Source organism: Salvia miltiorrhiza, chromosome 2 (assembly GCF_028751815.1).
Source record: "Salvia miltiorrhiza cultivar Shanhuang (shh) chromosome 2, IMPLAD_Smil_shh, whole genome shotgun sequence".
In the NCBI taxonomy this organism is placed as follows: domain Eukaryota; kingdom Viridiplantae; phylum Streptophyta; class Magnoliopsida; order Lamiales; family Lamiaceae; genus Salvia; species Salvia miltiorrhiza.
This window is the reverse complement of record NC_080388.1, coordinates 60713123-60738831: the sequence shown is the minus strand read 5'-3', so window position 1 is coordinate 60738831 and position 25709 is coordinate 60713123. Positions and strand designations below refer to the sequence as shown.

The 25709-nt window shown below is 36.8% G+C and overlaps 1 protein-coding gene and 2 pseudogenes across 1 annotated transcript; all 3 read right to left on the bottom strand.

Annotated features, from left to right (window-relative positions):
• Positions 1-4518: 4518 nt before the first annotated feature.
• LOC131010816 (subtilisin-like protease SBT3) lies at positions 4519-7192 on the bottom strand (annotated as a pseudogene).
• Positions 7193-10503: 3311 nt separating this feature from the next.
• LOC131010815 (subtilisin-like protease SBT3) lies at positions 10504-12997 on the bottom strand. The gene has a single exon (XM_057938476.1). The coding sequence runs from the start codon at positions 12880-12882 to the stop codon at positions 10594-10596; it is 2289 nt and encodes a 762-aa protein (XP_057794459.1). The 5' UTR covers positions 12883-12997; the 3' UTR covers positions 10504-10593.
• A 5004-nt stretch (positions 12998-18001) lies between these two features.
• Positions 18002-21022, bottom strand: LOC131010814 (subtilisin-like protease SBT3; annotated as a pseudogene).
• Between the last annotated feature and the right edge of the window lie 4687 nt (positions 21023-25709).

Below are 25709 nucleotides of genomic sequence, written 5' to 3'. Positions count from 1 at the left end.
TGTATTCACCATTATGCTCGACTTGCATCGATCGAGCATGTCGAACAAAATTTGTAATTTAAATAAGGACAACTTTGTCCTTTCAAATTTAAAATAAATAATTTTTATAATTTTCTTTAATAATGAATATTTTTTATTTTTATCTTCAAAAATGGGATAAAAACAACCATTAACCCATATGAAATTTCATAAAGAAAAAAATAGAACCAACTACACCTTTTGCTAAACATTTTTTATTTTTTAAAGGGACTAATTGCACGTATATACACAAACTTTGACAAGAATTCATTTTTAATACGAACTTAGAAAAATTCAATAAAATACACAAATTTTAATTGTTGTTCAAATTTGACTTCGTTAAATCCTAAAATGTTTAAAATTGCCCCCTCTTTCAAACAAATTGTACAAAAGCTCACTTTCAAATTTATGTGTACAAAAAATCTACTTTCAAATTTATGTGTAAAATTTTAATAAATTACCTTGGTGAACATGTTTTCATATAAGTATAAATCTCACACTCTCGTGAAAAATGTTATCAGAGCGAATTTTTATTGAGGAGTTATAAAAATATTTAATATATTAAGTAATTAACCCTATGTGGAACGAGACTCCAAAGAAATTATGGATCTGAACAACTGTCCGAGATACAATGCATATAAGATTATTCTCCAAGAGATGGAGGGTAAGAGAGATAGTTTACGAGACAATCTTAGATAATTTATTAAAATTTGATAAACAAATTCGAAAGTGGATTTTTTTGTACACATAAATTTGAAAGTGGACTTGTGTGCAATTTATTTTGAAAGGGGGGGGGCAGTTTTGAATATTCTAAGATTTAACATAGTCAAATTTGAACGACAACTGAAGTTCGTGTATTTTATTGAAACTTTATAAGTTCGTGTTAAAAATAGATTTTTGTCGAAGTTAATAGATTTACGTGCAATTATTCCTTTTTTATAAGCGGCAAAATAAAGATTCAACCAAATGTCAATGGAATGGTGTTAATTGCCCCTCCTTTGTTTTTGAGATATATAGGTTACTTTTTTTTTTTTTTTTTTTGAGATTTGTAGTTAATTGACTCGCCTAGTCATGCAACGAGAGATTAGTGATCAACTAACGGCCGTTAATCATATATGGGGCATTTTCTCTCTGAACATTGTTAGTTTTATTTTTCTGACAAAAGAAATCGAACAGCGCGAACGTTAACACTTAACAGTGTTATTGCACCGTTTCAAAAAAAAGAAAAAACAGTGTTATTGCTATATAAAATATGAAAGATATTAAAAAGAATAAAAAAGTCTGCTAACTTCTTTCACTTAACTACAAGAAATTATGTTAGTTACAACATCAATTGACTAACAGGCAATTCTACTGTTTAAGAATCTTGAGAAATATTTGATCATGTCAAATGCACATACGAAATTTGATTGTTAAGGTTTCTTGTACTCGAACTACGTACGAAATTCTGCATATATTAAATTAATTAATGAGAGTTTTGCCAGCAAGCTTCAACTTTCTAATCTTTTTGGCAATTTATATATTACTCCATTCGTCCCACGAAGCATGACACAGTTTCCATTTTGGTCAGTCCCACGAAACATGACACGTTTCTAAAAATGACAAAAAATTTACCCTTTATTCACATTTTCACTTTTTCACCTACCACACTTAACACAAATACCAATTTCTTAATTCTCGTGCCGAAAAGAACTGTGTCATACTTCATAGGACGGAGGAAGTACAAAATATTGCCATGGATAATCTTGTATAATAGTTTTGCCAACATGGATTAGCTGGAAGTTATAAGTTTCTCTTAACTTTTTTATGAAGATTTTTCCTTCTTCCACTCAAATGTCTCAACTTCACTTATATGATTCCAAAATACCAATAATTTTCAAGAAAACTTGTTGGTTTTGGTCCCAATTAATTGAATAAATCTCTACCTACCAAAATTTATCTATCAAATTAAAGGAACATTTTGATCATCATTCTATAATATCTATATGATTGATAATTTTCCTGTCGAAGAAATATCCAAGCAGTATATTTATGTGAAAAATGAGGTTACGAGTTCAAGTTTTACCGTTCTCTCGCTCTTACCCAAAAATGATTGATAATTTAGATGACGATCAAATACAAAACAGTATCATTCATGCAATATATATATATATATATATTATATATATATATATATATATATATTAATTTGTGTAATAAAATAGAGCCTAAAATATCAAGCCCATCATCGGTGGATAAGGTGACACATAACAATAGTTGACTATTTACCCAGGAAAAGAAATGCATGGACAGCACGAAGAAAAATAAATAAAAATAATTAAGAATTGACTCCAATTGTTGCAGAGACATAGACATGACTGCAAAAGTCGCATTCTTAGGCAATCACATGCATTTGTATCTTTCTTCAAATGGGTCCTCGACAAATATATTATTTTGCTATATTAATCAATCAATCAAATAAAATTGCACAACATATAATTAGAAAATGTTAATTAGTAATTAATTGCTAGTTTGCTACTAAATCAATTAAACTTTTCTCTCAGAAATTATTATATACCCAAAACCCTTTTCTTTTACAAAGCAGTTCATTATCTTTTGATTCTTCTCAATTTTAATTAATAACATCTTCCATTTAAATGAATTAATTACTGATTTGATAAAACAAACTTTTAAACTTATTTACATTAAAAGCAAGGTTCCCCATTTTTTAAAAGCACTTAAATTTCTAAGGTAGAATATCTCCATCAGACATTACTCTCTCCTTCCCAAAATCCCAACACAAACAAACACACTGTTCCATCTCTTTGATGAATGCCCATGATTAAAGATCCTTAAATAGTTTATAAATTATTTAGGAGTTTATATCTAAGCTTTAAAGTTTTAAAGAGCTTATTAGCTCTTAAAAATATTTGACAAAATAAATTTCTAAACAAACCATATGATGTAAAATTAAGTTTGAACAACTTATAAATTGCCCAAAAGATAAGTTCCTCAACCTTAATTAACTAATTATTCTTCCATAACTTATACTCCCTCCGTCCCACGAATCTTCACACGTTTTTCTTTTTGGGCTGTCCCACGAACGAATCTTGACACATTTCCAAATAAGGTAATAATTATTACTCTCTCTCTCTCCTATTTTATCACTTTTATTACATTCTCTCTCATACTTTATTACTTTTATACTCCCTCCGTCCCAATAATGAAGACACACTTTCCTTAATGGGTTGTCCCAATAATGAAGACACATTTCCATATATGGAAATAATTAGGGCACTCCAATAGCTAGTTAATTGTGGCTTAATTACGGTATTTCCCTCAAATCCTTTCTGAAACACTCCCATCCCCGCCTCTCTCATTCTCTCTTCTCGGCACCATTTCTGAAACACTCCCATCCCCGCCGCCCCATCTCCTCCTCCTCCTCCTCGGCGAAGTCGTCGCCGGTGAGGCACGACGTCGCGCCGCGACCGCCCCTGTCCGACCCCTCTCTCTATCCCTCTCGGTTCTCCTTCATCTCTCTCGCTCTAGACCTCTATGTCTGCCGCCGCCGCCTCCTCCTCCATTCCGCCGCCTTCTCCGGCCGAACAGCCGCCACCCATCCCTCTCTCTTCTTCGGCGGATCTGGGGGCTAGGGTATGCAGGGGCGGCGGATCTGGGAGCAAATGGAGAAATTGAGATTTGAGCTTTGAAAAATTAGGGCTCGATTTGGGGAAGAGGGATTCCGCTAGACTGAAAAAGAGGGAGCACCCGTCGGATTCAGGGAGAGGCTATCATGGTCGGCGACTTCTGAAGGAGAGAGGGGAGTACGATTCTGTTTCTCGCTTGGTTGATTCGAAACTTTCAAGAATCGCTTAAAACTCGAATCTTTGTTCAATTTTTGTAAAAGTCGCAGAAATCGTGTAGTGTTAATTTTGAATCAGTTTTCGATGCTCAATTTTTTGGACATTTTTTTGGATGATCTGCGATTTCTAAATTTGATTTCTGGGTTCGATTTTTGGTGGTTTGCTTTTCTGGGTTTGATTTTCGGTGGCATAGCAGATGGAATCGGCGCCGGCGCCGGCGGCGGTGGTGGTTGGAGAAGATGAGAGAGAGTACTAATTTACCTACACCAGAATAAATTTAAAATAAAAGTAAATAAAACTCCTAATCAACTTCTTAATTAAACACTTTATTTCCTAAACTATCTTGCCTTAACCTCCGTGCCCAAATGAAGTGTGTCTTCATTATTGGGACGGAGGGAGTACTTTATTAACTACACACTTAAATTAAACACTAATCTACAACTCCTTAATTCTCGTGCCGAAACCAAACGTGTCAAGATTCGTGGGACGGAGGGAGTAAGTTACAATCATTTTACAAAAATAATTCTCCCATGACTTATTGTTTTCATCATATATATAATCTTTGAATTTCGTGTCTCTTCCATTTTCTTTTTATAACTCACAATTCTCTTTCCATAGCTTACCAAGTTGAATCATCCATATGCTTTGACAACTTATAAACTTTGAAGACTTTAAATCTTAAGTATAAGCTCTTAAAACATCTCTTACAAGTTGTTGGAGCTTCTTCAAAATAAGCTCAGCCAAACACACCCCTATATGTGTATAAACTAACTAACTCCATTAACAGCCATTGAAGCTAGCTCAATTTACAAAGCTAAAAGCACAAAATTCAAATATACAAAAAAAAAAATATTACTTGTAGGATAACAATATCAATGTGTTTGTGCCGGCGGAATCAAGTCAGGAGATATATTCGTGGCCACAATGGGACTTCTAACTACACGTTTACCGTTACCGGATTCAATCCAACTCAACGAGCCATAAAGAACTGAGTTATTCCTCACCAATCTCGGATCCTCCACTCTCAAAATGAAGCTCCTTTTCTCATTCATTTCACCAAACTCCAACTTCTCCGGCGAAACGCTCATTTTTAACCCACCCGTCGCACTCAGCTTCGCAGCGTAGACCGACTTCCCATCACCAACATTAGTCACACTTCTCCGAAACTCGACGGCGGCGCCCGAACTCTTGCCGTCGTACACACGGAACAAGGCGACGAACGAGGGGTAGTTGAGGTCCAGCGACGGCTTCGAGCAGTTGTAAGAGCTTGATCGCGTCACCGTCTGAATCTGAGCATCGGTGAAGTTGAGCGCGCACATGAGGGCGACGTAGTCGTCCCTCCCGGCGTCGTAGACGAGGCCGGGGTCAAGCGCCCTGTTCGGGTCCACGTGGCCGGCCCCCATGTCGAGGGGCGTGGCCGGTTGGTTGCCCAGCCCCAGGTCGGCGATCGGGCTGCCCGTGTTGTCCGCGGCGCTCGCCGTGGTCATCATCGCCGACCGGATCGCCGCGGGGCTCCACCCCGGGTGGGCCCCCCTCAGCAGGGCCGCCACGCCCGCCGCGTGGGGGCAGGACATGGACGTTCCCGATATGATGTTGAAGTCGCTGTAAATTTCTCCTGATTTCACTTGCGTCACTGCAGATTCCGACGGCCATGCCGCGAGGATTTGGTCGCCGGGGGCCATGAGGTCGGGTTTTAGGATGAAGGGGCAGCTCGGCGACGGCCCCCGTGAGCTGTAGCTCGCGAGCTTCGGTGCGGGTTTCGTGCCGACAATTGTTTGTTTGAAATGTAGGCTTGCTTTCGGGGGTTTGGATGAGTTTTTTATGTAGTCGAGGATTTTGGCGCCGTTTTCGAGCTGGATGAAGATTGCTGGGAATGATGTTTGCGTGTAGAGTGAGACGTCGGTGGAGTTGGTGATGAACACGCCGCAGGCGACATTGGCCTCGCCGGCGTAGTAGAGTTGCTCGCTTACAGTGTCGTTGGTGTCGACGCACACGATTATGCTTTTGTTTCCGACGGTTTTCAGTGATTTTGCGTCATTGCAGGATTTGGGTAAGATCAGGGGAAATTGTGTGGCAGAGGAGTTTCCGGGGTAGAGTGACTGCCCAGTGACGGAAACGCCGTTTGCCAGCACAACGACGCCGTGGAATTCTCGGTCGATAGTTGAGGCGGCGACGTTGAGGACCCACGGCGTGCCGTTGTGGAGAGACGCGAGGAAGGGACCCTCGTTGCCGGCGGAGGTGGAGACGAAGATGCCATTCTCCATGGCCGCGAATGAGGCTATTGCGATGGGATCGGAAAACAGGGGAACGCCGGTGATGCCTAGGGATATGGAGATGACGTCGACTTTATCGGCAATCGCCTGATCGATGGCGGCAATGATGTCGGAGAGGCGGGACCCTTCGTCCCATAAGGCCTTGTACATTGCCACTCGGGCTCCGGGCGCGGCCCCCGGGCGGTGCCCTTGGCATAGCCGAAGAAGGAGGCGCCCGCTACGGCACCCCCTGCAGCGGTGCTCGACGTGTGGGTGCCGTGGCCGTCAGTGTCACGCGGGGAGTTCATCGAGATGGTAAGGTTCGGGTACCTTGCGAGTAGACCCTTGTTGAAGTATCGAGCGCCGATGAGTTTGTTGTTGCATGATGAGGAGTTGAATTTGGTGCCGCTCTCGCATGTGCCCTTCCATCTTGATGGGATCGAGCCGAGGCCGGCATCGGCAAAGCTCCGGCTCTCCGGCCAGACACCGGTGTCCACGAGGCCGATGATGATGTCATGGCCATAGCCGGAGGCGGGCCATAAGCCGTGGTCATCGTTGAGGCCGAGGAATTGGTTGGAGTGGGTGGTGTCGAGCTTGACGGTGGTGTCGCGGATGGAGGCAATGAAACCGGGGGAGTTGGCGAGGGATCGGAGCTCGGAGGGGGAGAGGAGTGCGGTGAAGCCGTTGATGGCATTGGTGTAAGTGTAGATGAGTTTGGATGAGGATGATGAAGGTTTGATTGTGTTTGTGTTGGATATTGATGAGAGTGTGGTTAAGTACCAATTGTGATGAGTAGAGAAGGCTTTGGGCATGGCTGTTGAATCCATGTGGATAATGTAGGTATCGTAATCATCTGCAAAAATAATGGACGTGAATTGTGCAAGTATGATCAACACAAAGCACCACAATATCTGGAGAATTGGCATGTTTGTGTAGTGAAATTGGGTGCTGTGTAATTCTTGAAACACATGAGCTCGAGCACTTATATATTGTATGGAGAGAGGGCTTGCAAGACCCCACCTCAACATGCTTTTCTCGTTCGAGAAAGGGATTAATTAACGTTTTTGTCCATTAAATTATTATATATTCATTTACTAAAACTTGAAGATTGGAAAGTTTACATAGAATCAATCAAGTCTCTAATTAGTCATGATTTGAAAACTCTAAATTACATAAACTCGTTGGCTCCGCAGTACGTATATAAGATAAGACGTAATATATTTGACTATGATGCGTTTTTATCAATATCGGATTTTATAGAATATGTATTAGATATATATTTGTAATATGTGACTATTGTTTGATAAAATTATATTTTAATTAATGTGATTAGAGTTGATTTAGTCTAATAAATTAATAATACATTTATATGTCATAATTAAATTTCTTTAGGAATCCCACCTCAAAGTGGTATAGAGAATCATAGAAATTTGTATATTAGTGATCCTTTGATTTAATAGTTGCTTTAGAATTGAGGCAAATAAAACCATTGATTGTCATATATATAAAATACACTCTTAATTATCAACTAAGGGATAAAATTATTTACTGATAGAAAATATTAAGACACGAACAAAAATACATAAAAAAAAAGCTGATAAGAGGATAAATGACTGAAGCCTGTGGAGCTAACGGAAGGGAGCTACTATGGACCTCAAGATTTAAGAAGCAGACACTACTTTTGTACCCATGGATGGAGCACAAAATAATTTAGCAAAATGTTGCTGTAAATTCAGTTTTTTCATTTAATTGTACATATAGAAGCTAGGACTAATGAGCTGGAAATTCTTTCAATTAATTACATTGTTTAATATAGGGTGTGTAATATATTGTGTACGTGAAAGATAATAAGTGGGTATCCTGTCCCAATCCCACTTGGTTATGATTTTTGGGTTTTCTTAGCTATGTCCATTGCTACTATGAAGAAACAACAAATTAGCCCCTACCACCAATCATGGAGTTGAATGTTTTAATTGGGATGGGAATAATTTATACTCGCTCCATTTTTTTAAAGAATTTTATGCCGTTAAAATACACATATAACGAAAGTTGGTATTTTTTTTATCACTAATTGTTGCATAGAAGATTAAAAAGATAAAGAATCATTTTACCTAAAGAATTTAAAATTGAACATTTATTTAGAGATGAGATTTATTTTTTATTAGGACACTTAAAAAATGAAGGGAGAAAAAATTCAGTAAATAAATAGGTGATGCAAATATCATTTATGTAGTACCAATTATGGAATGGCCAAAAGAATTGAAAAAGTAAAACAATAAAACTACAATGTCCAGTTAATGGACATGGATTGTAATTTCAATAACCGAGAATATTAAGGCCCACTATGTTTTTATTTGTAGTAAAGGAATTAAAATCAATGAAATTATGAATTAGTATATGTGAATCGGAGTCTGATGCAGTCATGTTAGTGTAGTTCTTTTTAAGGAAACTCCAGTTACATGTTGGGATCGTTCTTGCACTTATTTCCACCGGCGGGCTCAAATTCCTACCAATTTTTATTATTAGTAGTATTAAATTTGTTGAAAATTATCCTTTGTTTTTATCAAACGATGAATCACTAGAGTTTGGAGAATAAGGAGGGGTTGAAATTGTAGAGAGAGAGGGGAAGAGAAAAAAAGACCACCGAAAAATGGATTTGGGAGATGAAGAAGAAACAAATAAACAATGAACATATTTTTCTGCTTCCACCTCACTTATTCCATTGGTAGTTGAAAATATATAAAACAAAAAATCGAAATTCATGGCCATATGTTAATAGTTTGAATCATTGAAACCCAAAGTTGGTAGTTTTTTCATCTTTCTTTTGCCTTCTAGATCATAGCTAGATAGATACATAATGTATCTTTTGGGTTCTAAATCGATAAAAAAATATTCTAAGTTAATCCAAAATCAGTGGCGAAAGCTTGATTCTAATTATTTCATGGTGTGGTAATTTTTCACAAATTTTCATTTGTCCGTAAAAATATAATTGGAAGCTGAGGAGAGGACTTGAGTCTTGAGCCCAGGAAAAAGACTAAAGGCAGATTTTCCTCATGCGACGACCTTTTTCATTTTGGTTTGTCTTTGGGGGAATTAAGAGAGCCAATCACAAAAAAGCAACTAAATCTTGTAGGAGTATCTTGATTGGTACGACAATCAAACTCAATTCAATTGATATAATTTTTTTATCTAATTAAAATAGGATGGGAGCAATGACAGAGATAAAAATTCTCATAAAGGGACTGAATTTGGGGACGATAACCGACGAGCCAATTTTTTTTTATCATTTCGTACTATTCATATTTTTTAAAGAAAAAAAGAAGAAGCGAAATAGATTTCCCTTTATGATAAGTGTGGTGAGAACGAGAGAAAATATTGCTGTTATTTATTCATTTAATTATTGAGAAAATAAATTTAACGGTACAAAATATGAGAGTTGACCTACCCCTAGCCTTGTTGTGGCTGCAGTCATTAATTGGGGTTGGAGCCACCAAGAGAAAAATAGAGGCCATTATTAATTCTCTTTTCTTCATAAAGAAAATCTTGATTGGTTTCATAGCTAATTCTCTTTTCTTCATAAAAAAAATCTTGATTGGTTTCATAGCCAGTTTGGTGGTAGCCTCGTGTCTCCCAAAAAACTAAACTCCCCTATATAATTTCATCTTACATATAGTATATATATTATTTATGTGAAAATTTATATGGAGGTTATTAATTTAGCCGTGAAGAATGTCTTCTATGGTATTAATAGGAATATTAATCCGGTTCGAATCCAAAGTATTAACCTGAAAAACCTAAAAGAAATAGAGTATTATGATCGAATATTTACAGCCCGAAATCAAAGTCGGGCTAATATGGGGTGACCTGATCAGTTCACCGGGTTATATGGGCTAGTCCAATTGGGTTTCGAGATGGCCCATTGGGCTGGAGAATAATTCTCTTGAGAAAATATAATAAGGGTGTCGCTCCTTAGTAATCTTTTATAGGGGGATGAAGGTCAGGTGGAATTTTTAAAATAATCTTGATTTTTTTAATATTTCGATAAGTAAACTGATGTTGTTTTGGTTGGATGCGTTGAAGCCATCTCACACAAAATTTGCCACCAAACTACCATGTCAGATTCAATTTTAAAGAATTTTCAAATTGTAAAAAAAATTACATTAATGTTTAAATTTTGTATGATTTATAATTTTCAATATTCATGTGCAACACCAAATAAATAACACACGCACACTGGCCTATTTTAACAAATATCTTAGCTTCGAGTTTGGGAGATATAAGCAAGATGCAAATCTATTCATTCTAAATTTCTAATGTTTCCATCAAAGTCAAGTATGGTAGCAGTGATGTTCATATCCCTTATGACTTTTACATTATTGAAATAGTAGGTGTGAAGGAAAGCATGAAATGCATTTTGTTATTAGAACATGATAGTAGAAGATGTTTGAAATAGAGATGATTAAACTTTTGCTGAAATTAAACTAATCATCATCGTTGTTGAGTCTAGGATAGACCACAATGGGACTTCTGACTGTGTGCTTGCCATTCACTTCAATCCAAGTGAGTGAACCATCTGTGGTCTCAAGCTCGATCTCGTTGTTTCTGGTATAACGAATACTCACAGAATAGCTTTGCTTGTCGTATTTCTTTCGGAAAACTAACGTCTTTGGTGATATTATGACCGTCGCATTCTTCGGCTCTTCTACCTTGACTTTGTATGTAGCTGCACCTTTCCCTACATTTGTGAGAGTCCTCTTAAACTGACTTGTAGTCGTTCTGTTTACTTCAGTGTCGTACAGCGCAATGAAAGACGGGTAATTCAAGTCCGAGGATGGATTCGAGCAGTTGTAACTTGATCTAATGATGGTGCGTGTTTGCTCCGAGGTGAAATTCATGGAACAGACAAGATTGACGTGGTCTTGCACGGTTGCGTCGTAAAGTAGACCCGGATCAAGTGCGCGGTTGGGATCAACCTGCCCTGCTCCCATGCCTAAAGGGGTGGCAAGACGATAGTTGAAGCCCATGTCCTTGATGGGTTGGTTGGTATTATCCAGTGGATTTGCGGTCGTCATCATCGCTGACTGGATAGCTGCAGGGCTCCACTCGGGATGTGCGGCTTTGAGGAGCGCCGCAATGCCGGATATATGAGGGCAAGCCATTGAAGTTCCAGACAGCAGAGTGTAGTCGCTTGCAAGGTTTATGTTGCTCCCAATGCTGGCTTCAGAAGAATATGGATTATATGCTGCTAAGATGAGGACTCCCGGAGCCATTATGTCCGGCTTCAAGATTTCTCGATAGTTCCGGCCGGGGCCTCTCGACGAGGAACCCGACACGGCCGGGGCAGCTCGTGGCTCTGTTCCAAGAATGGTTTGTTGGAAATCAATACTTGCTGTTGGCGTATCGCTTGACGATGCGTAGCTGACCACGCCCTCTGCTTCCGAGGGACTGATCACCACTCCGGGGAAAGGAAACGAGGTGGATCTTAGTATGCTCGTGTCTTCAGAAATCACGATGGCTGCGCGGACATTCGATTGCGACAGATAACTCATCACGGAAGAGAAATCTGTGCTTTCATCAGTGATATTGCATATGATGATGCTCTCATCAGGAGCCTCCGCTACTAACTCGCTCGAGCTGCAGGCGGATAGAGTCTCGTTGTAAACAAGAGGCAGCTTTCTGACCACGGCTCTCGCCGGAAACATAGTCCACCCGGTCACAGCTTTGCCGTTCCCGAGAGTCAGCGTGCCGGCGAACCACCGGTCAATTGTCCCCGACGCAGAGATCACCGCCCATGGGATGCCTTCGAGCAGCGTTGCAGCGCTCGGGCCTCGGTTCCCTGCTGAGACAGAGACAAGGATACCCTTCTCCCTCGCGCCGAATCCTGCTATTGCGATCGGATTCTCGTACAGATTAGTCCGGAGGTAGCTCAGAGAAATTGACAGGATGTCGACTCCATCAGCCACTGCTTGATCAATGCCGGCAAGCACATCGGATTCGACGCTCCCCGAATCCCAACCAGTCACCTTATATGCAGCCAGACGGGCGCGAGGAGCAACTCCTCGCGCCCTTCCACCTGCATAACCGAAGAAGGAAACGTCGTCGACGTAGTTCCCCGCCGCCGTGGATGCCACGTGAGTGCCGTGACCGGACTCGTCCCTGGCCGAGTTCATCGTGATGTTGATATCAGGATTGGAAGCTCGAGATCCTTCATTGAAGTATCTTGCTCCGATGAGTTTCTTGTTGCAGTGCGACGAATTGAATTGGTCGCCTGCCTGGCATATCCCCTTCCACCTGGCCGGGATCCCGGTCATCCCGTCGTCGTTGAAACTCGGGCTCTCCGGCCAGATCCCCGAGTCCACGACGCCGATGATTACGTCTTTTCCATACTGAGACGCCGGCCACAGCCCCGTGGCGGTGTTCAGAGACAAGAACTTGTAGGAATGGGTGGTGTCAGGCGTCACGACATCGTCGGGATAAGCTGAGAGGAAGCCCGGCGACTTCTTCAGAGCTGCCACTTCGGATTCCGACATCACCGCGGAGAAACCGTGAAAGGCGTTGTCGTAAGTGTGGACGAGCTTCGGCTCGGATCCGTCGGCGTCGAGCCACGTCCGAGCTACTGATTTAAGAAGGGAAGAATACCAATGATGGTGAGTGGAGAATGCCTTAGGCATGAGAGATTTGTCCATGTGTACAATGTAAGTTGATCTGTCTGCTGAAACCAGCACAGACCAAGAAACCAGAATCATCGAAACTAACTGAAACACCTCCATTTTGTTGTCTGAATCTTGAGAAATGCTATTGATTTCTTGCTTCTAACAGAAACTGTCTTGTTCTTTATTTCTTTCGTTTTCAAAATTTGCTTAATTATTGCACCTTATCTTATTAAGTTCAATTCGTGCTGAGTCATTAGTCATTAAAGTATTCATTTAGTTTTACTCGAGATTGGTGATGTGTTTTATTTAGTCAAGGTCCATGCTGTTTGCATTTAGTGCAAGAAAGAACATTTGACGCTGGCAACAATAGGAAAATATTGCTGGTTTTTTCTTTCTTTATCTTCTTTTTTTGTTCCTTTGAAGCAAAAAATCATGTATATTAGTCATATAAGATACGTGATAGAACGTACTAAAATTCTTGGCTACTCAAATGAACATTTTTTTTATTTTAATTAGTCAAATAATACATTTGAGTGATACTCCATCCATCCCTAAAAATTGTAACCCAAATGAAATGTCATAGGGTTTAAAAAGAAATACACTAGTTGTGTTTAAGTGAAAATTGAATCCCACATCTTTTTGTAAATAGTGAGATAGAAAATTTGTGGAGTCATTTCTAAATAAGAAAAGGTTACAATTTTCAGGAACGTATCGATATAGTAAGAAGGTTACAATTTTTAGGGACAGATGAAGTGTGTTATTTGTTTTCCTACCTAGCTGTCAGCAGTGAAACTAAATAAATTAGGGAGTTGCAATTTTTTACTTCGCTAATACTCCCTCCATCCAACCAATTTAGTTCTCTTTCACTTTTCACACATATTTAGAAAATGCATTTAATCTTCTTTTTAAAAAATACTAATTTTTATTTTTTTATTTATTTTTTATTTTTTATACTCTTATTTATTATTTTCACGCATGATTTTCACATTTAAGTGAAAACATTAAATAAAGCTAATTTAGTAAAATAATATTTTTATATAATATTAATTTAAAAATCACTTAACAAGCTTGTTTATCGAGTTGAATATCCATCCCTCCGAATAGGTGAACATGCTGGTAGGAGTATATAAGGAGTAATTGAATTTACACATTTTAACTCAAAATTATTAAATTTGTGTATATTAAATTGCATTAAAAGTGTCTTTTGTACTTTGATCCGTAAGCATTGAGGTTTTGCACTTCATGTACTAATTGTATAGTTGGTTAAATACAAGCCACACTCATATAATTTCCACTGTACCACACAGATATATAGTGTTTGAAAATAGACAATTCATTTGATATTTTAGATGTTTACTGGAAGTTTATCTTTTTTTTGTATTAAAAAAAAAGTAATATTAGAGCAAGTATGATCGAGGTGCATAAGTTCCATTATTGTGCCTCTTTAGAAAAAGAAAAAATAAATAACGATGCTATATATATACTTCTGCCCAATTGTAAATTTTTATTCGTCTAATTTTAAATACTTGAAGGAAACCTTTTATATGATATCAATAGGGATGTTAATTTAGTCCGAATCCGTAGGCTGACCCGATTAACTCGTCAATTTGAAAGGGTTAGAGTTGAAAATTTTCAACCCGATAAAAATTACAACTCAACTAACCCGTAACCGATTAACCCGGCACCCGATAGGGTCGGCCCGACTAACCCGATGGGCTAGCTCAAACCCGAAAACTTAACCTAAAATATTTAGATATAAAATTTAAAAAATGAAAAAATATTATAAAGTCACATCATTTCACTTTTCTGTATTTTTAAGATGCTTTGATTCTATGAGTTCAAATTATTGTTGGATATTTTATTATTATTTTTAACAAAGTTGAACATTTTATTGTTACCAACTTATTTTATATGTTAATATTGATTTTTGTTCTTCAATATCTTATATTTTTTGCTTTTCATGCTTGCCATATAGGAGTAATTTATATCTTTGATTTCTATTTATATTTTATATATTATACATTAATTAAATCATTAAAAATAACAAAATACAAATGATTATTTTCTTTTTACGCCTTGTAACCTAATTAGCCCGATGGGCTAGCTCGAAACCCGAACGTTTAGGATTAGGGTTGAAAATTTATAACCCGACAAAATCCTCAACCCGATTAACCCGCATCCGATTAACCCGATAGGGCTGACCCGAAATTCGATGGGCTGACCCGATTGACATGCCTAGATATCAATGGCGTATTCGAATATCTTTTTCGCCCTTTAGAAGAATCCTTTTAAAATTAATTGGGCAAGTCCCCTCCCTCGTTCCAAATGAAAATTCATATTTAGAAAACGCCAATTGGATCTGCGATTTCGTTTTTGCTGCTATAACTGAAATAACGGATTCGGACACCTCAGCTGCTTCTATGGCTTCAGAGTAAGACATTGTGTTTACTTGTGTCTTTCAACGGCTCGAAAAAATGCTTCAACTAGACCGGAGATTCTTCTATTAAGTTTTACACATATATGTATATATGCATCTGCATATGCTTGCTTCGTTTTTGCGATTTCTTGCGTATTTGGCCATAATCTTTAGGAGTTGAAAAGGAGAAAAACAAGAATGAGGTTCTTGTGCTCTTTTGTTATGGATCAGTGATGTTTGCTTTGTGACAATTATGGTACTTAGAATTTAATTGTTTATTCTTATGGAGTGTGATTGTTTTGGACTTCATGGCCAGTTTAGAAGTTCTCGGAAAGCAGAGAAGTTTCAAGAGAAGGACAGATGAGAATTCAGTGGCTTATTTCTTTGGTGCTCTCGCTTTTAGTTTACGACACTATTATCTTAATGATTGGTGCTTAATTAGTATGTGTTATGCTCGATGTATTATTTTGATTGCAGCTGGATATCTATCAATTGATTTAGAAACTAGATAACTTAGCACGTGATGGAACAAGAGAAGAAGCCATGGGAGGAAAGCTAGAGGTAGGGCCTGAATTTGAATCCTCATTTTTTCTGCTAGTTTTGTGGATTAGGATCTGTAGTAGAAATGCTAGTGTTATACATTGTGAGGGTTTAGATTGTTTAGTACTAATTCCTACTCATCTTTGTACGTGTTTCTCATTATTCAAATGATGCGTTGAACTTTGCCAGAAGTGGGAAAAAAAGACGCGTCTTTACAGACACGAGAATTCAAAAAAATATTGGCTAAAATAGATTTGTTAGTGTAATGGGATGCAAATGGTATTTTCATATTTCGTTAATACAAAACTCACGTGAAAACGGTTTTATGGTGAAACCGACTTCACAATGACATTACTTCAACATATAAATAATACTTTAAAAGATTTAAGTATCATTTGTATATTGAAGTAGTGTCATTGTGAAACCGATTTCACCATAAAACTGGTTTCACAGGAGACCAACTCTTTTGTTAATGCCATGATTTTATAAACATACAAGTGGTCATTTATGTTTAGAATTTTTCTATGAATAAAATAAATTGTGGTCATGTGGCAATGTTAAAAAAATAATCTTTAAATAATGTGTGCTTATGTACAAAGCTCTTTAGGTATCAAAATTTTTATTCGGACCCTCAAAAGAAAAAATTATTCAGGATAGATTTGTATAGTTTTTCTGAGGTTTGGGTATGAAAAGAATTAAAAATATGGAAATAGTTTGAGATATAATTTTACTATTTTCTCTATAATATATTTACTTATTTTAAAATTAATTACTTCATCTATCTATAATAAAACTTTTTATTTTTAATTTTTTTGAAACGTCCACAACAAAAATTTGTATCCTATTTTTGTATTATAACCCGACACTTACAAGAATATGGATGTTTAACAATCAATCAATTTGAGAATTACAAGAGGATATTTATTAAAATTTTAAATTAAAAAACCAATAAATCAATTTGATAAGAATATAGCAACGAAATAGATATATGTTCACATTCTTGGAGAGGAAAAAGGATTGATGAAGAACAACATATATTTGTAATTTCACTCAATTTTAATTTAAATATTCCCTCCGTCCACGAAATGAGTACCCATATTTCTTTTTTCGTCCGTCCACGAAATGAGTACTCATTTCCCTTTTTGGCAAGTGTACCCCACACATCTCTTTAATTAATACACTCAAAAAGTGAAACCCTTAAACTATTCATACTACACTCCATACATTTCTTAAAATCCGTGCCGTCCACAAATGGGTACTCATTTCGTGGACGGAGTATTTTTTTTTTAAGGAATTTTAATTTCAATATTAATTTGATTACAATCTTCCTCGGTTGAAAAAATAGTTAAATTCACAAAACAAATAAAATTCAAAATACTTGCTTGGCTCTTTGAGTGTTTAGCAGTTGAAAATAATTAGGGTTACGAAGATGGGTAATTTGGGGAAAATAATTAGGGTTACGAAGATCGTATTTGGTCGGCGCGGTGATTCGATGATGAGAGGCTAAGAGTGAAGGCACGATGCGATGGTTGATCGAACTCTCAGCCATCAAGAAATGTGAATGATTTTTAGAGTAAGAAAACATGCTCACTTTTGTCTTTCAACTACTCGAAGAATACCTGAATGAGATAATTGATGTTATTATGCAGAAATACATCTCTGTACGCTTTGATACTCGAATTGATGCGGCCTTGTAGCTGTATTGAGGTATGGGAATGAGTGGATTGTGGTGTTCTCACATTTTCTGCACGAGCTGAAAGGAAACTATCGCCCAAATATGGACAATTGTATGTCGATCTTAATGAAATGACGCTGTAAGTTAATTTCTTGCTCGAATCTAAGATAGTTTTCTACTCAAGTTTGTTCATGTATTGCACCTTGTCTTGTTCAAATGCTGCTCTGATTGTTTGCATGTAGTTTGGCTGTGGTTCCATCACGAGATGTTTATCAGTTTTCCCTAGCTAGATTCTTTCTATTCTAGAAGTAGGGTATTGGATCAATCTTTTATAATTGGGTAAAATTTTCACTCTTCAAATTACTGTGATATATGCCCCTTAATTCTATCTTCAATGAGTTGAATCTTTTCGAATGGTTTTATTTTTCATATGTACTGGCCAACTGGCTGCCTTGATCCACAGATACTGCCAATCTGATTATTCAAACTTTATTTTCATAAAACTTTTGCATTATTCAAAAAAAGGACAGCATGAAATGCATTTTTTCTACTATAAGACATGATAGCACAAAATATTAGCACTCAGAAGATTGATTCAATGCAGATCATTCATCGCTGTCGGTTCTAGGATGGACTACAATGGGACTTCTGACCGCATGCTTGCCATTCACTTCAATCCAAGTGAGTGAACCATCTGTGGTCTCATGCTCGCCGTTACTCGTATAATGAATTGTCACAGAATAGCTTTGCTTGTCATATTTCTTTCTGAAAACTAATGTCTCTGGTGATATTTTCACTGTGGCATTCTTTGGTGCTTTTACCTTGACTTTATATGTAGCTGCACCAGCCCCTACATTTGTGAGCGTCCTCTTGAACCGAGTTACAGTGCTTTTCTTTGCTTCAACTTCATATAGAGCAATAAAAGACGGGTAGTTCAAGTCTGACGATGGATTCGAGCAATTGTAATTTGATCGAATGATGGTACGGGTATGTTCTGAAGTGAAATTCATGGAACAGACAAGATTGACGTAATCTTGCACTGTTGCATCATAGATGAGACCTGGCTCAAGTGCGCGGTTTGGATTGACATGCCCTGCTCCTATGCCTAAAGGGGTGGCAACTAGATTGTCGAAGCCTGTGTCCTTGATCGGTTGGTTAGTATTATCAGTTGAATTTGCAGTGGTCATCATCGCAGACTGGATAGCTGCAGGGCTCCACTCGGGATGTGCAGCTTTGAGGAGCGCGGCAATGCCAGAAATATGAGGGCAAGCCATTGAAGTTGCAGACGGGAGAGTGTAGTCGCTTGGGAGGAATATGTTGCTCCCAATGCTTGCTTCAGAACCATAAGGATTATTTGCTGCTAAGATGAGAACTCCCGGAGCCATTATGTCGGGCTTCAAGATTTTCCGATAGCTCCGAGCAGGGCCTCTTGACGAGGAAGCTGACAGGGCCGGAGCAGCTCCCGCCTTTGTTCCAACAATTGTATTTTGGAAATCAATACTTGCCTGTGGCGTATCACAGTTTGATGATGCATAACTGATCACGCCCTCAGGCTTCCAAGGGAGTGATCACAACTCCGGGGTAAGGAAACGAGGGGGATCTTTGTATACCCGTTTCTTCAGAAACGATGATGGCTGCCCGGACATTCGACCGGGACAGATCTTTCATCAAGGTAGAAAAACTTGTGCTTCTATCAATATTATTGCATATAATGATGCTGTGATCAGGAGCCTCCGCTAGTAATTGACTCGAGCTGCAGGCAGATAATGTCTCATTGTAAACAAGAGGCAAGTCTCTGACTATGGCTCTTGCCGGAAACATAGTCCATCCAGTGATGGTTTTTCCGTTTCCGAGAGTCAATGTACCCCCGAACCACCGATCAATCGTCCCCGATGCCACGGTTATCGCCCATGGGATTCCTCCGAGCAGCGTTGCAGCACCCGGGCCTTTGTTTCCTGCCGAGATGGAAACAAGGATGCCCTTCTCTCTAGCACCGAATCCTGCTATTGCAATGGGATGCTCGTACAAATAAGTGCGGCGAGAGCTTAGAGAGATCGACAGTATGTCGACCCCATCAGCCACTGCTTGATCAATGCCAGCAAGTGCATCGGATTCGTAGCTCCCTCCTTCCCAACCAGCCACCTTGTATGCAGCCAGTCGAGCATGAGGAGCTACTCCCCGCGCTCTTCCACTGGCATAACCGAAGAAGGATACACCGTCAACGTAGGTCCCTGCTGCTGTGGACGCCACGTGAGTGCCATGACCCGACTCATCCCTTGCCGAGTTCATAGTAACTTTGGCACCAGGATTGGCAGCTCGAGATCCTGCGTTGAAGTATCTTGCTCCGATGAGTTTCTTGTTGCAGTGCGACGAATTGAACTGGTCGCCTTCCTGGCATATCCCCTTCCACCTCGCCGGTACCTTGGTCATCCCGTGGTCATGGAAACTCGGACTCTCCGGCCATATGCCGGAGTCCACAATCCCGATTATCACATCCTTTCCATACTGAGACGCCGGCCATAGCCCTGTTGCAGTGTTCAGGGACAAAAACTTGTATGAATGGGTGGTGTCGGGTGTCACGATGTCGTCGGCATAGGCTGAGAGGAAGCCCCGTGACTGCTTCAGAGCTGCAACTTCAGATTCTGACATCACTGCGGAGAAACCGTGGAAGGCATTGTCGTAAGTGTGGACGAGCTTTGCCTCGGATTTGTCGCCATGGAGCAATGTCCGAGCCGCGGATTCCGCGGATCGGAGAAGGGAAGAATACCAATAATGGTGAGTGGAAAATGCCTTAGGCATGAAAGATTTGTCCATGTGTACAATGTAAGTTGATCTGTCTGCTGAAACCAGCAGAGACCAAGAAACCAGAATCATAGAAACTGCCTGAATCAGCTCCATTTTGTTGTCTGAAGATTGACTGAATGATTAGAGAAATGGTGTTCAGCTCTATAAGTTGATTTCTTGCTTCAAACAGAAGCTGCCTTTTTTTCATTGTTCCTTTTCAAATTTGATCAAAATTGCAGCTTATCTTCTTCAGTTCTTGTCATTAGTAGTTAATCATATTTGTAGCTTTACTTGAGATTGGTGATATGATTTGTTGCTGTTTCATTTAGTGCAACAAAGAACAATTGAGGCTGACAATTGGAAAATATTGTTGGTTACTTTTGTTTTGGTTTATTTGCTTTGGTTACTAAAACTTTCATCTTTCTTTGAAATAGTTTTAAGTGAGTGTTGGTAAAATTAAAAAAAAGGTTTTCGTGAAACAAGAAATTTTGCATGATTGGGGCAAAATAGTTTAAGTGGGTTATAGATTGGTTGTAGTTTTTTTCATGTCTTCCAGAATGATATGATATGTTACTTTTAGAAATTATTAAAGAATATTGAATCAAATAATATATAAGTAATGCATTTACTTTCTTGTTTTCACTTTATTTATAGAGAGCGTGTCTTTATTTTATATTTAAGCATGCACTTTAATATATGTAATACATAAAATCAAAATCCTAAATAATTTTGAAATTAAACCTCCAATAACCGAGGATCAACATAAATAAAAATAAAATTCTCAAAAAAGTAGCTGTTGCATAATGGTCTGTTCTTAAAAAACAATAAATATATAAGTTGAAACATATTACCACCGACAAATTATGGCAGCTCGATAAAATTGGGAAGACCCGGTCAAGGTCGGTAGATATTGATTTGGGCCTACAATTATACGGAGTATTTGTTATATTAGCATTGCGTAAATTTAAATACGTGTATATTATATATGGACTTATTTATACTATATATTAAAAAGTAATATTTAAGTTTTAAATTGATTTCAAAAATTAAGTGGTAATTTTATAGTTATAATAAAAGTGAAGGTTTATTTGTAAATTATGCTTTGTGTATTTTCTTTTTCTTTATCTTTTTTTCTTTCTTTCAATTAAAAAATATGAAATTTAACTAATTATAAAATATTTAATATGCATGTCAAATTAAAGATAACGGTAAGAGCTTTAATTTGATAAATCTTATGTAACTATTTGATTTAAAATGTAAAAGTTATACTCCCCTCTACTCTCTCCTCTTTTTTTTGAATAAATCTATTTTTTTAATCCTTTTTATTTTCAATTTTTTTAACTTTTTTTTTGTTTTCCTTTTCATAATATCTATTATTATTGTGAATTCTTCTTTTATTTTTTTATGTTTTCAATATTCAATTCAAATACATTTAGTTAAAATTAATTTTTTTTATTACGTTTATATAAATATGATAATTGAATTAGTATCGTCTTTATTTAATATAGAAATATAAAAGTATTTCTCGTGCATTGCACGCGATGCAAATTAAATGCTAGTTATTTTATAATAACGAGGTTAGTTGCAAATTTGCAAATAAACTCCAACTTTTAAAATATTGTAATAATATGTCAACCTTTCGATTTAAATTCAATTCTCCTAAAGTTTTACATGGAATTGGAGCTTAAATTTAAACACTTATTGGACATCAAAATTTGAAATTTATTGAGCATCCAATAGCTGAGTAATTGAGCTAAGAATTGACACGATATTGTTAGAAACTTAGAGCTTTTTGATGGCTCAAGCTAATAGAGGAAATGTGGGTTCAAAAGCTAACCCTCAATTTATTTTTAATAATGTCCGATAGATATTCAAATCTCAATTTTAAATTCATGTAAAATTTTAGAAGGTTGAATTTGCTACAAATTGAAAGGTAAGAACATTATTGCAATGTTTTAAAAGTTAGAATTAACTTGCAAAACTTCTAAAAAATACTGCGATTTAACTTGCAATAAACCCCTATTGCATTTACCTTTTTATCTTCATTAGTAAGTAATTAATGAACTTGTTTAGCTTTACTTGAGAATGGTGATGTTTTGTTTAGTCCGGTCAAAGGTGTTGTTTGCATTTGTTGCAAGAAATAACAATTGATGCTGAAAATTAGACAAATATTGTTGGTTCTTTTATGTTTGTTTTCTTTGTTTTGTAGCTAAAACTATGTTCATCGATCTTTCATTGAAATAGTTTATTGAGTGCTGGTAAAATTACAATTGTTTTCGTGAAACAAGAAATTTTTCAGGATTAGGTCAACAGGCAACAAGAACGTTAATGATGGCACTGAATGCAATACTATAAAATTAATTTTGTTATTGTTTGATACTAGTTTTTCTCATGGCGTTCCAAGGTTATAGTATGATTTATATCTACTTAGTGTGTTCTCTTTGATCGATAAATTTATCATAAAAAAAAATTATAACTAAAAATTCTTCTTTTAAATCTCTTTTTTCCCCCTCATTTTTTATAAAAGATATTTCATATTTTCCCATTCTTTCTTTTCACTTCAAGGAGGGATAATATTATCACATAAAAAAATGAAGGATAATATTATCCACTTCTTAGAGTGAAAAGAAAGAATAAGAAATAGTGAAATTCTCTTTTATAGAAAATGAGAAAAAAGAAATGAGGTATTTAAATAGAGAAATTTGTATTATTCCTCATTTAAATAGACAAGTTATTACCCAAAATTCGGATGCGGTTTGCCTTCTTTGTAAGGAGCAGATGGAATCAACCGCTCATTTTTTTTTTCATGCCCAGCAACGTTAGAAATCTGGTACGCTATTCTAGTTTGGCTCGGGAAAAAAACGGTACTACACTCAAAAGCGAAGGAGCATCTTCTTGCCTTTTCAAATTTGGGAAGAAAATCAGATTGCTCCATTCTTTCAGGTGTTTGGTTATGCGCAGTTTGGTGTATGTGGAAAGGAAGAAATGAATGCAAATTTAATCATGGTGAGTGGAAATCGGAAAAATTGTTGACAGAAATTAAGATGAGAGTTTGGGGGTGGAAAGTTGCATACAAAGTGGAGTCACATATCACATATTTTAGAAGCTGGTCTCTTGGTGCAAAGCTGCTGGAATAGGAGCTGATTGGAGGTCTTTTGTGGCTGTTTAGCGGAGGAGTTTTTCTTTTGTGTTGGTGCTGTTTGTTTGGTCACCTTTTCCTGTTGTGGATTTGTTGGTTTGGTACCTCTGGTACCGTCTTTTTCTTTTGGTAATATAATTCCATTTTCCTGATAAAAAAAAAAACTATTCCTCATTTTTTCATGATAAATTTATCAATAAAAAAAAGACACCGAAAAATTGAAATAATTAAATAATGTTGAATAAAATCCTAAAATATAAGTTTTTTTTTTTTAGAATCATCCTAAAATATAAGTAATGCAGATACTTTCTAGATTTTTCTTTATTTTACAGAGAGCATGCCTTTTGCCTTATATATACGTGGAACACTAAACTAAAATCCTAACATAGCGATGGAGATAAATAGCAATGTTTACTTTGCATGATTGAGTATTTTTATATTTAAAAGTAAAAAAAATTAATCTCATTTTTTCAATAATATATGAATTAAACAAAATTAGTTTAAGTGATGAAAATAATAAAAAGAGTTGAAATATCTCAAAGTTTTAATCCATCTAATCTATCAAAGCTAATCGTAATTGTAGCAATAAAATTCGACTATTAATTCTCTAGTACATCTTCATTCGCACACTTTCCATCACCGGAGCTGGCCAAGAAGGTTGCCTTTGCCGTCGACTCTGCTTGTTTCTCAATAGCGACACCCCAACACTTGGTTCTTCGGAGCTTTGGTTATTGTAGATTTCTCCAACAATATATAAATAACAAACATGAAAATTAGAATCACTTAATATACTAAAGGGATGTTTACTTTGCACGATTGAATATTTGTATCTCAAAAATAAGATTTCATCAATCCTATCCTTTCAATAGAATAGGAATCAATCCAAATTAATTTAAATGATAGAAATTCAAATAATCAAAGGCATTTGAAATAATTTCAAAATTCCAATCTATCAAAACAAATAAAGAATTACTTTTATTATTTTTATCTATAAAAATTAATCCTCCAAAATAAACAGTCCCTTATCATATTAGATCAATATAAAACCCACACTCTTAAAGTGGCATCAATCAACACATAAAGTGGCTCGTGGAAAAATAATATTGAGTTTAAATCATACTCCCTCCGTCCCATGAAGCAAGACCTAGTTCTTTTCGGCACGAAAATTAAGAAATTGACATTTTGTGTGTTAATGTGGTAGGTGAAAAAGTAAAAAGGTGAATAAAGAGTAAATTTTTTGCTATTTTTAGAAACCGATCTTGTTTTGTGGGACAAACCAAAAAGAAAACTTGGTCTTGCTTCATGGGACATAGGGAGTACTAAATGTCTTTTAAATCAAATTCGCCCTATAAAGATTACTTAATAGAGTCTCTCTTAAACTATTGTATTCCCTCTCCATCCAGAAATGTATTATTACTTTCGTACATCTTAAAAGTTAATAATTTTTCATTTTTCGAAAACTATTTTATATACTCTCTCCGTCCACCAATTCGTGTTTGAGGAGAAGTGATAAATAACTCTTCCCCTACGACACGAATTGGTGGACGGAGGGAGTAATATATTTTTAAATTTCATTCATACTCAACATTAAAAAAGATAAAAAAAAAAAATACAACCATTTAACTCGTCAAATTTATTATGTTGTTTTTTCACTTAATTTTAGTGAGTCTCTTTCTCCATTTTATACACATCTCTCAATTAGTATTTACTAAAACTTGTGTCCTCTAAATTACACCATAATTTTTTTGTATGGAAGGAATATATGAATGAAGTTTATGTAAAGTATATTTATAAATATCTCATTGTTAAAAGAACTCTTTTTATTACTCTCATACATACGGTGAAAATCAAACTAATTGTCTTTTCAACTATTCAAACAAGTGTTCAGGAGCGTAATGATATTTACACTAAGGGTGTGTTCCCTTTTATTGTAAAATGGTGTGATAATATTATCTCTCTTTTATAGTGAAAAGAGAAATGTGTCGGGATCAAATTTTATTTTGTAGGAAATAAGAAAAAAGAAATGAAGAATTTAAATGGTAAAATTTAATTAATCTTTTATTTTTTCATGATAAATTTACGGCAAAAAAGAATGCATCCTACAACAAATTCAGACAAACTAATTGAAAATGTTAATAACTTCTTCCCTAGTAAACGAGATTATGTGCCAACTCTCACGAGCTTAGGCAAACATTGTGCTTACCCCAAAATTAGATGAAATTAAGCAAGTAGATTGGCCATAATTACTAAGGGCCCACAAAAACGATTTCTTTTACCAAATTAGCTGTCGTCGCCGGTCGGCACCTAATGCAACTTTATCTTCATTTAATTTGTTGGACTCTTTATGAATGATGGGCCTGCTCGGGGCTGTGGGCCCAACCCAAACTATT

Coding starts and splice junctions, on each gene's coding strand:
- LOC131010815 (XM_057938476.1), bottom strand. CDS start 12,882: ATGGAGGTGTTTCAGTTAGTTTCGATGATTCTGGTTTCTTGGTCTGTG.